Genomic DNA, 12,677 nt, shown 5'->3' on the forward strand with positions numbered 1-12,677 from the left:
AATAGGACGAAACGCGCGTCCTGGATTCCATTGCTAGCCACTATCCATCTCTGCTTACCATACTTGTGAATTAAGGCTATATCGAGGCAATACGCACAGGATGCACATATGCCAATTAGAGACTGACCAGTTGCAGTCCTAACACATCGATGGGAAGATTCAAACAAACAATACTAAGTGAATTAAAATAAGTGTTCATTCCCGAAACAAACAAAGAGGTGTTCATTTCGAAACAAAATGTAATGTTTAATTATTAAACATGTTAGAAAAAATCAAAATACAAACTGACATCAGCTAGTGAATTGTGTAATAAAAGTGAATTGTTTTATGTTTGTTTAGGACTCATTAATAGTGCATCATAAATTTACTTTAAAAAATTACATATAATGTAAGATTATTAATAATTATAATGGTAGAATAATTTCTGATTAAAATACAAGAAAAGTGATAAATTACTGCTTACATATGCTTCTATATGAAGTTTGATTAATAATTTACGACGTTTGAAACTAAGTTTACGAATCATTGACCAATTGAAGGTGTTCATACGAGAAAACTTCTCAAATATCATAATTCCAAAATGGTTAACTCCTAAATTCACTGGTTTGTCTTCTATATTCTGAAATAATTAGAATATTTGAATAATTGGCCTAACATTATAGATTAGTGAACTATAAAGTGATTAAAAAATACAGCCTAGGATTTCATGTAAAGGACGAATCATAAATCTTAGTGAAAAAAATAGTTCTGTCGAATGAACTTTTACAGGAAATGGTTTTCTGTCAAAGTTTATTGATGGTAATTTGAAACCAAAACATCTAGTTGAAAATACCCTCGTAGTTCCAAAAAAACTTTATATCTGAACATTGAATTAGAAGCAGATGTCTTAACGGAGATGCTGTAAGACGAGATATCTAGAGCTCTGAGAAAGAGCCTATGTGCGGCTGAGCCCCGAGTTGCTTTCTTTAGTAAGAGCTCTATTTAATGAGGAGCATTCACCAATTTATTTGCTTTTGTTGAGTAGTTTATGTTGATAATACAAAGTGTGTACTTAGTAAATTAACATACGAGCATTATCATATACGGCGCTCTAAAGAGGAATACAAACCAATGAACAACACAGCCATTAAATACACGATCAACTCTAATCATGTACCGCCATGAGAATCATTGTTCAAGATTATCTGTAAAGTAAAGAAAACTGCCTTGAATAAAGTTTGGATTCGAACTTTTGTGCATAGTTGTAGCTATAGTAATTCACCAGCTTAAACCTGATCTCCATAAATAAAATGTTTATATTCAACCTCCTATTCTTTAGTGATGTTGACAACCATTAAAATTACAATGTTTTTCGTCTCCTTTGTAAATTTAACAGTTACTTTTTACATTTATTCAACAAATTAGGATTTTTCATTGACTCTAAGACTACTACACAACTTAATTCTTTGGTGATTTTGATTACACGTTTCTTTAATAAGGGACTACTACATGTCAAATTAACTATTAATAAGCTTTTACAGCTTAAGAAAGTCATATCATCAACAAAAAAATTCTCTTCACTGGAAAGTCTTCATTCTTTTATTGATATTTAATCTAAAAAGAATGACAGATTTTACTGAAAACATGTGAGCTAAAAGTATTACTTGTTAGAAACTAATAAAATCAACTAATAAATCAACATAACATTAAAACAATAAGTTAAAATTCCCTAAAAAACTTTATATTGCGCCCCCTAGAGTAACTAAAATTTCCTGGTGTATGCCATTTACACATAACTCCATTTCAGTACATAACATGGTATATTAAGGAACAATAGCTTAATCTAATAAACACTCAATATGCAGCTACTGCATCATAGATTGAACTTACGATATGTCTTTGGTTTAGGCAGTCAAAATTTACTTGCCACCAACGCACAACAAATGAGTTTCAACACCTTTATTTGCTATAACTTTGCATCAGTTCCGTAGAATACTAACCAAACTTGTATTTGATAGTTGTTAAGAGTACACTAGAAGATGAACATCTCATCATCAGAATTCCTGCATGCCAGTAAGAACCAATGTCTCCTATGGACTGTAAATCAACTCTAATCATAATTATTACAATGAAAATTACTCATGTTTTAAATTTGTAAGACCAAATGGCATGTCTTACAAATAATAATTTGATTAGTTAAGGAACTAAAATCGATTATTCTACTTGAGCGCAAACATTTCTAACTGCACATATCCCAAGAGATAATAACAGGGTTCATTAGGCAAACTCTACTACATAGTAGCCGTGACAAAATTATACAAAAGTATATAAAATGCATTCCACACTACCTTTGCGGCGTGTAAACGAATTCCATACAATTCGACTTTGCGAGCAGCATCTAAAAGACGATAGTCGGCTTCTGATTTTGAGATTCCTCTACAACAAAAGTATGAGATACAATCATTTCTTCAGTTATTTAAGGGAAAACTGATTGGTTTAAAAATCAAAACATATTTTTAAAGTAATAAACTAAACTGAACTATAATTTAATCTTGAGACAACAAAATATCGATTTGGAATATTAAGATAAAAAGCACGACAGCCACTGAAAAAAGAATACGGCAGAAAAATAATTAAAATACGTTGAAGAAAAAGTCCAGTTATCATGAAATATTTAATTAGGGGAGTAACATAGAATGACTAATCATATGCCTAAGTAGAGTTACATAGAGCCCTATCATTTAAAGTTTCCAAGAACAGACGTCTTTAAATGCCCTACTCAATTATCTCAGTTTTCCACAAGGATAAGAGGAGGAAATAGTGTCACATTTAGTCTTGTATGACCATTGTTGCTCTTATCAAAACTGTCATGTTGTGCTTCAACGCAGGGCAACCAAGTAATAACTCTTCAAGAAGACGAATAATCAACATTATCCTTGATATAAAACCATAGTTTATCAACTAAACTCCAGAGATCCAGTAGTTGTACAACATACGATAATATCGCTACTAAGTCTAAGGGAAGCACTTACGACAGCTATATTAGACTAACTTTAACACATTTACCCGTGTGATATAATGTTTGAAATTGCATGACTAAGCAATGGAAAAGTGTCAGCGAAATGAATAGCTCATCCTTCTCGTTACAAGTGAGATATGTTAGAGAATGTCACCTGAGGATTTTGTGCACATTTTCATATTTTGATGACTATAAAGTAGTGCTGTTTAATTTAATTATTTAAACAAGTCCAATGGTCAAAGAACGTGATTGCCACAGTCCTTGCGATGAATATCTCGATATAATTAAATTTCAAATATTTACATAACTAATGACAAACATCTTCATGTATTTTATCAGAGTTCAAACGAACGTACTGATTGATACTTTTGCTTAAAACAATATAGTTAGTCAAGTTGATCAACAAATTCGAATAAGAATTCTATCTACACGATGAGTATAATTTACTACGATTATTTTGCCTGAATTGTGTAATATATACCTCATTTCTTTTAAAGACTATTTCACTGAAAAAAAACATCTAGTCAATTAAAATTCAACTGGGTGTTTAATGAAACAGTAGGATTGAAAATATTCTTTTCTAAAGAAAATTTCACACGGATTTTTGGTTATTAAATTATTGATTTCTTGTCAATCTTACCATTAAATAGATTGGGAAATTTGTTAATTGTTTAACACAAAAGTTGTTAACAAATTAGTAAACTACAGTTAGAAGATGAAATGACAAAGCACAGAGTAATACTTTAAAAGACAAAAAAACTTACATCAACGTTTGATGCAGTTCCATAAGACGCATTAAGTAGGAATCTGGTGCTGTTCTAAATAAATGATGCTTCTTTAAGTATGCATACGACCGACATTCTGACTCTTGAAAATCACCCAACTGAGCTATTCAACAAAGATTTGAAAATGAAGCGAGATATGCATTTTAATCAAGAAGTTAGTGTAGAATTATCTGTATGAGAGCATCCAATGATTTGTCGTTTATTTTTTACCTTAACAATTATCCCTAGATACAACTGTAACTCAAAAAGTGAATTATTTAAATGATTAGTAAGTGATATCTGAGATAGTATCACAACAATTCCAACACAATAGATGAATCTCGAGTCACACAAAGTAAGTACTTAAGTCTCATGGTGAATTGTTTTTAGGAAATTTTGTTTTATTATGCGATCAAAAGTTAAACATAGGCTGATAGTTTATGATTTATTTAAACACATAAATATTGGTACAAGGAAGCACCAGATACATATGCGCCATACAAATCTCATCCGATTTGCTTGAGGGCTGTGATACTGCCCAGGTGCCCGAACTGAAGCAGGTGGTTTTCTTAGGGGGCCACACCCCGAGCCTTTGAACGAAAGGTCTGATCCACAAGGCAGTGGAGCATCGTGAGGAGATGCAGTCCCATGGTAGCCGTTGACCAGCAGCAGGTTCATTCGCCATTCGTTCCATCAGGATACTGGAGCCCATGTGCACCATTGGTTTATGAAGGCAAGTTTACGCTTGATACGGTGAAACATTCAATGATGTTTTCGACGGCTTTTCTTCAAGGTTACGTACTTTTGGACCTGGTTGATGAATCATCTAAACAATACTAAATAATGCCTCATACTGCGATTGAGTGATGAAGTGTAATAAGTTGGGTGATTAGGTATCTTTATCCATGGTGTTTAAGTTTTGATGGGATCACAACGGCAAAGCACAGATATCCCTGACTATAAAATTCAATGTTGTAAATGGAAGTTGAATGAAGAACACATTTCTTCATTGAAATCATAAACCGATCGATGTTAGATCACCACTGAAAACCTGGGAGCACTGGACGACAATTGCTTTCTAGTATGGGACTGGTCATAAGTTCGCACCCACTATCTCACGCGCGAGAACTTAACCCAAGACCATCAGTGTCGCGCGCGAACGCTTGGACTCCAGACCATTGAGCGGGTATACAAAACCATTAGTACCTAACTTCAGTCAATCCATGACACTATGAGACAATCTTCCATTGCCTTCGGTGAGTAATTAGGATGAAACGGTTACTCATTGTCTCCAGGTTTTCGACTATGGTCTCACTTGGATCAGCTCATGCTTTCAGTAAAAACCAACAATTTCCACAACCCTTTAAAGATATGTTTTTATTGCAATCGTACATATATTTTGGCTCGAATAATTTTTTTCTGGTTAGCGAAGGCCCAAGGAAGAGAGGAAGACCAAAGAACATATTATGCCGAGAAATGGAGACAGACATGAGAAAAATGAAAAATTGGATAGAACTAGAAAGGAAGGCCCAAGACAGAATGGGTTGGAGAATGCTGGTCGGTGGCCTATGCTCCATATATTTTGCTAATAGGTGTTAATTAAAGGCCTTTTACAAACGAATCAAATATTGAGTAACAAAAATAATTGAAATTAATGAAGAATCACTTACTCTAGTAAACACATTCAATGGTATACTTATGACTTTCATTAGGGTAGCATTAACTCCCTTCATTCACGTTGAAATTCTGAGCAAAACGTACTCTTTACAGAATGATTTTATGAATAGTATTTTAGGACTAGGCGGCTACGTATTTTACCTCTTGATAACTATCAATTCATTTTAGTTTGAAGTATTAGTTAAATTTATCGAAAATTAAATGTAGAGAACTGGTGTGTTGGTGCAATACATCAAACAGTTTTAAAATTTATGTTATAAACATATACAACAATAAACTTACACTGTGCAATGAATGCTGCAAGCAAGAGACTGGTATTACGATTACTGTGTAACAAACCTTGAAAGAAGTCGTTCCTGATTTGCAGAGCATACAGGTACCTAGAAGATGATATAAATAATGTAGGGAAATAATAACTCACACTGCTAGGGTCGGATATAACGTGTATTAATCATTGAAAGTAATCACTCACCTTGTAAGGTCATCTTCTAGTAGATTTGGATAAGGTGTAAAAAATTTAACCCCAAACAAAAGCTCCAGAGGTCTTGTACTTGAATTTCTCAAAACTTTTGTCAGGGGTTTGTTGTTATCAACCCAACACTAAAGTAAGCCGTAACAAGAAAAAGAAACAGCACAGATAATTTACGCAAAAATCACTGATTTAATTAAGAACATATAATTCCTTTATACTATCAGTCTGCTGTCACTTTAAAAGCTACTCATATAGTGTTAGCCTAAGGGAACGATTGTGTATCGTAACACTGTTGCTTGACAGTGACCATCTGACTAATACCACAGCAAACCCTGTCACAATGTAGCGAGCAAGAACAGTAATGAGGACAATTGAATGTTTTTAGGCACAAAATTACAGAATATCTCAGTAAAATATGAGAACCATATAGTAAATAGTTAATTTCCAAACTATCAATCAATTGTCTTAATCTTGACCGTTTATTCTGCAAATATCAGTTCATTGTCATTGATTATCATTGTTCATGCATTTTCATACCGATTGCGTTTCGTTCCCATTCTTTCGTTATCGATCTTCTACCGAGATACATTCAATGCCCGACCATCGTTATATACCACACATGTGGGTATAAGTAACCCACACCACAACACTAATACACCAGTCCCAAGTTACCAAACTTCAGAAAGGCGAAAAAAGATAGTTAATAAGTCTAGAAAACAAAAAACAAGGTCACAAAAGTTGTTCATTCCCCACTGGCTCTCAATTTTAGTTTCATTAACGTCAAACCTTGATGAAAAGTATACATAGGTTTTTTAAAAATCTCCATAGAAGTCTAGTCTAGAATCAATACGAATATAAATTTATACAGTATACTGATTTTATTATTTTTGCAATAATCACGATCAAATTGTATGAGGAGCATTTGACACTTAACCATAACATAAAAAACATCTCTACTGAACAGATATGAATTCAACTCAAATGCTTCAGCATTTTGGGATGTTCATCACACCTTACTTGCTAAATATTGCAATTGTGTGCCATTTGTGAAGTGTTCAAGGTAGTAAAAAAACATATACAGTGGAATACTGTATGCTGACAAATGAGCATTTATCAGCCGAAACTCACCGACCAATACAATTAGTCATCTTTAAGGTATCCTGCACACTTTGAAAACCATATTCTCAATAAGCAGCAATTAAAGTAGACTGAACACTCATGATCTGTTGAGAAACAGTCTTTGAACAATGAAGTTACTTGCAAATAGTATTTAAGAAATCCAAAATACTGAAAAAAGTCTGTTTAAACTCACGCTATTGCCTTCGAAATCAGAATATAGCAGCCCAAAATACTCATTTTCAAAAGTACCAATCTTCTTAGTTACCAAATTAAATAAATCCAGACCCAAACATCGTTCCTAAATTAAATAAAACACGAGTTTGACAGACAGATACAAAGTTGTATTCAAATTTATTCTTGTAGGTTTATAAACGCTCAAGTAGAATGAGAACACCTAACTCTAAAATACCAATGACGTAGGGGTATTCAACAGACAGCTTACCGTGAAACGCTTATTGTGAAAAACATAAAATTGTAAAATTCAAATGACTTGGAAGGATAAACTACTCACAGCAAACAGCGTCAAATTTACGACGGCATATAACACATTAAGTGTGCTTTTACTTAGCTGCTTCTGAAAGCAGTGAAAAATTGAAGTGACAAATTGTGCCATTGAATAAAAACGAAGAACTCAGCCAAGTATTTTTTCTTTTCGACAAAACTACTTACTTAGACTGTATGCTCGTATTCGTAATTGCTTGGCAAATGCATGAGATAGGCACTGCTGCTAAAGAAACGATGATGGCATTCACAGTAGTTTGCACTGTACATCAACCACAAAATCACTCGGAAATAGTCAAATGTTAATCAAGAGATAACTACCTCTAAATTTCTCAAAATTATTACACAGTCATTCAGATGCAACGTGGGACGAGACACACATATGCATCCGTCCAAGTTGCCATACCTGATTAGCACAACAAGATGAACACCGAATTCATAAAAGTAGTTAATTTAGTGGTGGTAATATATAAAAGAAAGGATTGATGCCACATTTTGGTTTTGCCGCCCCTAACTCTCTTCCAACCATCGCCGATACTAGTCAGCATTGCGCGTCGTGGTAATCGGTGTTCAGGCATACGTAACACGCGGCCCAACCATCTCAGTCGATGAAGATTTATGACTTCATCAACTGAATTACCACAATCCCCTAATACCATGTGTCTAACCTCACTACTGCTTATTCCGTGATCCCGGAAGATGCGAGCAATATTTCTAAGGCATCTGTAATCAAATAATAATAACTTACGAGTATCTTCTACTCTTAATGGCCACGTGTCGCAGCCGTAAAGTAGAACAGAGCAAACTGCTGCGCAGTATACTCGTCCAATAACTGATAGATGGATATCTCGTCTTCACCATAGGTGACATAATTTGGAAAAAGCCAGACGAGCTTTTTGAATCCGTGCACAGATTTCGTCGGACACCAACCCATTAGGGCTGATCAGACTTCCAAGATAAGTGAAGTTGTCGACACTTTCGACAAGTTCACTCCCTATTCTTATTTCAGATGTTGACGCAGGCCAGTTCTGGAAAAAAAATTAGATTTAGAGGGGGAGAAACGCATTGCAAACATCCTTGCATTGTTATTCAGTGCTAACAGAAGAGTCAGCATTTTATCAGAGTCTTCACCAAACAGAACTATGTCATCTGCGTATTCTAAGTCGATAAGTGAACCTCCTGGTAGGAGATCGATTCCTGAAAATCCAGTCGACGAGAGTGTTATTTCCAAGATTGATTATGAATACAGTGATCTTGAGTGTTGTTAACGGTATGAGTGCAGTTATTACTTCCCGGCTGCCCACATCGAGGAAGGGTTCTTCTAGAGGTACCTGAAAAAATTGGATTAGTAATGGTCTTGGTGACGTGAGAGCGTGACCACAATGCTCAAGGGACAACTGCTTGAGTCGATCACACACGACCTTTTTGTGGGCAATTTTTGTGCTAGCTCCGTACTTGTTCGGACCTTACTGCCAGAGACGGATATCCGTGGGATAAGGCGAGGTGTGCATTTTTAGGGTTGACATTATCTAACCTCATATTTCCTTGTGTGAAGGCAGCATCGCTGTTATGCTGGTTGTCTGAAGGAAACACCTGACCGCCGCCACACCTCTGTACAGTCAACAGTACGACTGCGCCCTCGGACCTTGGGTTTGCTGCTTTTAGTCTCACAGCTCTTCAACCGACCTGTCTGGCAATGATAAGGCCTTGAGGAATGATTGTTTCAGCCAGTATAGCTCGATTGGTTCTTCACGATACTTAAGCCCGACCACCACGTCAAGTTAGCAGCAACGGTCGGGAGATTATTACGCATTATTTATGGGATTATGTATAAAAAATACTATTGTGTGGTACTGCTTATTAAGTTGGTAAAGGAAAGCATAGGCTCTGTAAAAGAATCTCATGTATTTCCAAGACACTTCACCCTACTTTAGCTACTAATGGAGAAACCTCAAAATGACAGTGGTACCTCGATTGTCATCCCAAATATACTTTCATGTAAAATAAATTCCAAATAAGTGTTGACTTGAAACAGTTGACCGGTGCTTCTTAACATTCAGTTATCCAAAAATCGATCACAATTACTATTGAAACATGCAAATTCTAGACAATGTTTCAATTTGTTGCAGTAGAACAGCAAACTAAATTAAGTGAATTGGCAAACAACCAAGACAACAAACAAAAACAGATCAAAACGCTTCCATCTCAGAAAGATCACAAAAACAAAACTTTCACATCTTTTAAATCACATATAAAAGAAATATGAATGTCCAGCGATATTGTACCCAATATTTAGACATAGGAAACCTGATGTGACCTGCATAAAAATGTAAAAAAAATCACATGAGGCGAAAATAGTTGTCCATGTCTACGCAAAATATTCAAGCTTAAATAAGTAGGTCAAAAATAAGGTAATCCATGAATGGGGGAATCGCGAAATGAGTGAACCAATATCTTTATTTACATGTTAGACAGTTCTTAGAGAATAAAGATGACACAACTGTTCGGAGTTTGACAATACTTTTTATAATCGAAAATTATCAACCCAGTGAAATCAAGAGACGTGTCAAGTTTGCTTTATTACTGACTTCAGAAATCTCTTAGAAAATGCACTGGTAAAGTCGGGATGAAAAAAGTATTAATATTACGAGAAATAGTTTTCAAAGATACGAGTGTTTACAACATTTCGGCAAATACACGTTATCTTCCACGATTGAAGTTACACCTAAAGTTACATAAAAGTGATTTTTATAAGTTCATTCATTTTCTTTTAAATTTTCCACGAATCGCTTCACCTGAAAATAATAACATCCAACAAAAGATTCATAGCTAAGTTATGAGTTACGAAATATCCAGATCTTAGTCTATTAATTTCAACTTCAATAAAAATCTCTGTGTGACCGACCATATAACGTGTGGGTTCAAGTATTATTTGAGGACAATAGTAAGACCAAGGACTCTGTATTACTTAGTTTAGTATGATCATCGAAGTCATTTGATACTTTTCCGAAGTTCCAAAGAAATGTAAATTATTACATGATTTAAAACTAAAGATTGGGTGCAACTCTTGACTGTAAATTGACTTTACTATCTAGTTCGAGCGTATTATGAACATTTCCTGAGTTGTGAATTAACGTCTGCTCCATTTTTATTTTGAATTTTCACACATGCACCCGGTTACTCTCCCAATAACGACATACAAACTCAGCGAAAAATCCTGGTGGCTGGAAGTTACAAAGGTAATAGATGATTTTCGGCCGAAAGAGGAGCCTGGATAGGCAAAGGACTGCCATCAGATGGTCTTACGAACAACAAAACAGAATTTCGAATCAGAAGTCATGAATAGATCTGTCAACTCATAATATTGAAAAGCAATATTTTTGGTAAACTTCTAGTGACAAATAAACGTTACCACATTATAATAGAAAGCTAAGAAACACCCTTAGCAGTTCATTTACTTTAAACCTCGACTGATTTGATGTTGCGTGTGTCTTACCGTGTGTACCACTGCGATACATGGACATTTTGTGTGGTCCTGAGTAAATATCTCGATGATAGTGGAACTCAAGCAAGTATTAAATTACATTTTCAGTTACACGCCAGAGACCCTTATGTCCAGTGAGCTGAAATTACAGGCTGAAGTTTAAATACTGCAATTCACTCCTATGGCATTAGACGAAAAAGGTGAGACGAAAAATGACATATAAAACGAAGACGGAGTATGATTTCATGCAGCTGAAAGTCCCTATATGGCACTCATTAACCACCAGAACTATATCCTTAAGAAACCTAATCTTTTCCAAGACTTGTCACATATTATCAGTTTGTACATAGTTACGAAGCTCGAATTTATATATCTTTTTGGGGTTATGGTGAACCAATTGTCTAACGAATTTACAAAAAATCGAGACGAGAAAGTATCTTTTTAATGAACAATCATGATAGCGAAATTTAAAGCTTTAATATATTCTAAGGCATTATAATACACAAATAATTATTGATATAAACTCACAGATAGACAGAATTTCGCCGTGACACCATCCAATAAGATGACATGCACATCCACCAATGTATCTTGACCATTTTCTTTACCTTTTTCGTGGTTCTGCATAATTCCTTTCTTAATGTCTAATTTCAACTCATTGTCGAAATAACTGTTTATCCAACATTTGTCATTCCGCTCCAAACAGTTGATTAAGTTGATGCATTTAAACTAATAGCTGCTTCGCTTTACCAGTTGAAATGTAAAGTTGAATGATTTTCGAGAAGTTGTGATCTGCATTATTTTAAAAGGTTGAGGATAACGCAAATATTCAGATTTTGACAAAGTTTTCATCTCGCTCAGTTATTTTTAGACCGCCTTCATGGTTTAGTTTGGTATTTATTATCACAACTTTTAATTGTTTTTGTTAATTTTGTTGTTTTATTCAATGCGTTATGGCATCAGCAACAGCCTACTTTGTAAGATAACAAACCAACTTCCAGCTGAAGAGGATATTGGGGAAAGACGTTGAAAGTGGATGGAACGTATGTTGAGCAAATTAATAAACTAAATTACAAGGCAGGCTTTCACTTGGAGTGATGATGGAAAACAGAAAAGTGGGACATCAAAGAACACACTGCGTCGAGAATTGGAAGCAGATATGAAAAAGATGAATAGAAATTGGATGAACTGGAAAGGACTACTCAAGACGGAGTTGGGTGGAGAATGCTCATGTGGGACCGATGTTTCTCCATGTGGAGTAACAGGCTTAAGTAATGGTTGAAATCACAATTACATGGGATATGTTGTTCAGCCTGTCTTAGTGGCCATTAGAAGTATTTGAATCGTTATAAGAACTAGCAATCCCAGAAATTACGCAATTTAGATCAAGGAGATATAGATGAACCCACTTAGTTACCCTACATCTGACTCAAGTTGAATGGTATGCTGATTTTAACCGACAAATATATACTGGCTATCCTTGTATATTTCATCGGATTAAATCGCGTTGGTGAATAACGGAACTAAATAAGTCTGACGATGCCACAGGTATTGTAGCTTGACAACACCTTCAACCAGAAAGCACTTTCTAAACTTTAAGCGAGCACACCCAGTGAAATCAAAGTCAGGGAGCAAGGAGGTCAGAAGATATATTGGAAAGGT

At 35.0% G+C, this 12,677-nt stretch overlaps 1 protein-coding gene across 1 annotated transcript in view; it reads right to left on the reverse strand.

Annotated features, from left to right (window-relative positions):
* Smp_129640 (4.1 G protein, putative) overlaps positions 1-11,642 on the reverse strand; it is a gene marked incomplete at both ends in the record, with an annotated part of 38,611 nt that extends 26,969 nt beyond the window's left edge. The window contains 7 exons of the mRNA XM_018791582.1: positions 464-619; positions 2,328-2,415; positions 3,763-3,886; positions 5,722-5,819; positions 5,912-6,039; positions 7,224-7,328; positions 11,544-11,642. Coding sequence (XP_018645290.1) covers positions 464-619; positions 2,328-2,415; positions 3,763-3,886; positions 5,722-5,819; positions 5,912-6,039; positions 7,224-7,328; positions 11,544-11,642 — 798 coding nt within the window. The remainder of the gene's footprint in view (positions 1-463; positions 620-2,327; positions 2,416-3,762; positions 3,887-5,721; positions 5,820-5,911; positions 6,040-7,223; positions 7,329-11,543) is intronic.
* Positions 11,643-12,677: the final 1,035 nt, after the last annotated feature.

The sequence above is a fragment of the Schistosoma mansoni genome (assembly GCF_000237925.1).
Source record: "Schistosoma mansoni, WGS project CABG00000000 data, chromosome 2 unplaced supercontig 0120, strain Puerto Rico, whole genome shotgun sequence".
Classification (NCBI taxonomy): domain Eukaryota; kingdom Metazoa; phylum Platyhelminthes; class Trematoda; order Strigeidida; family Schistosomatidae; genus Schistosoma; species Schistosoma mansoni.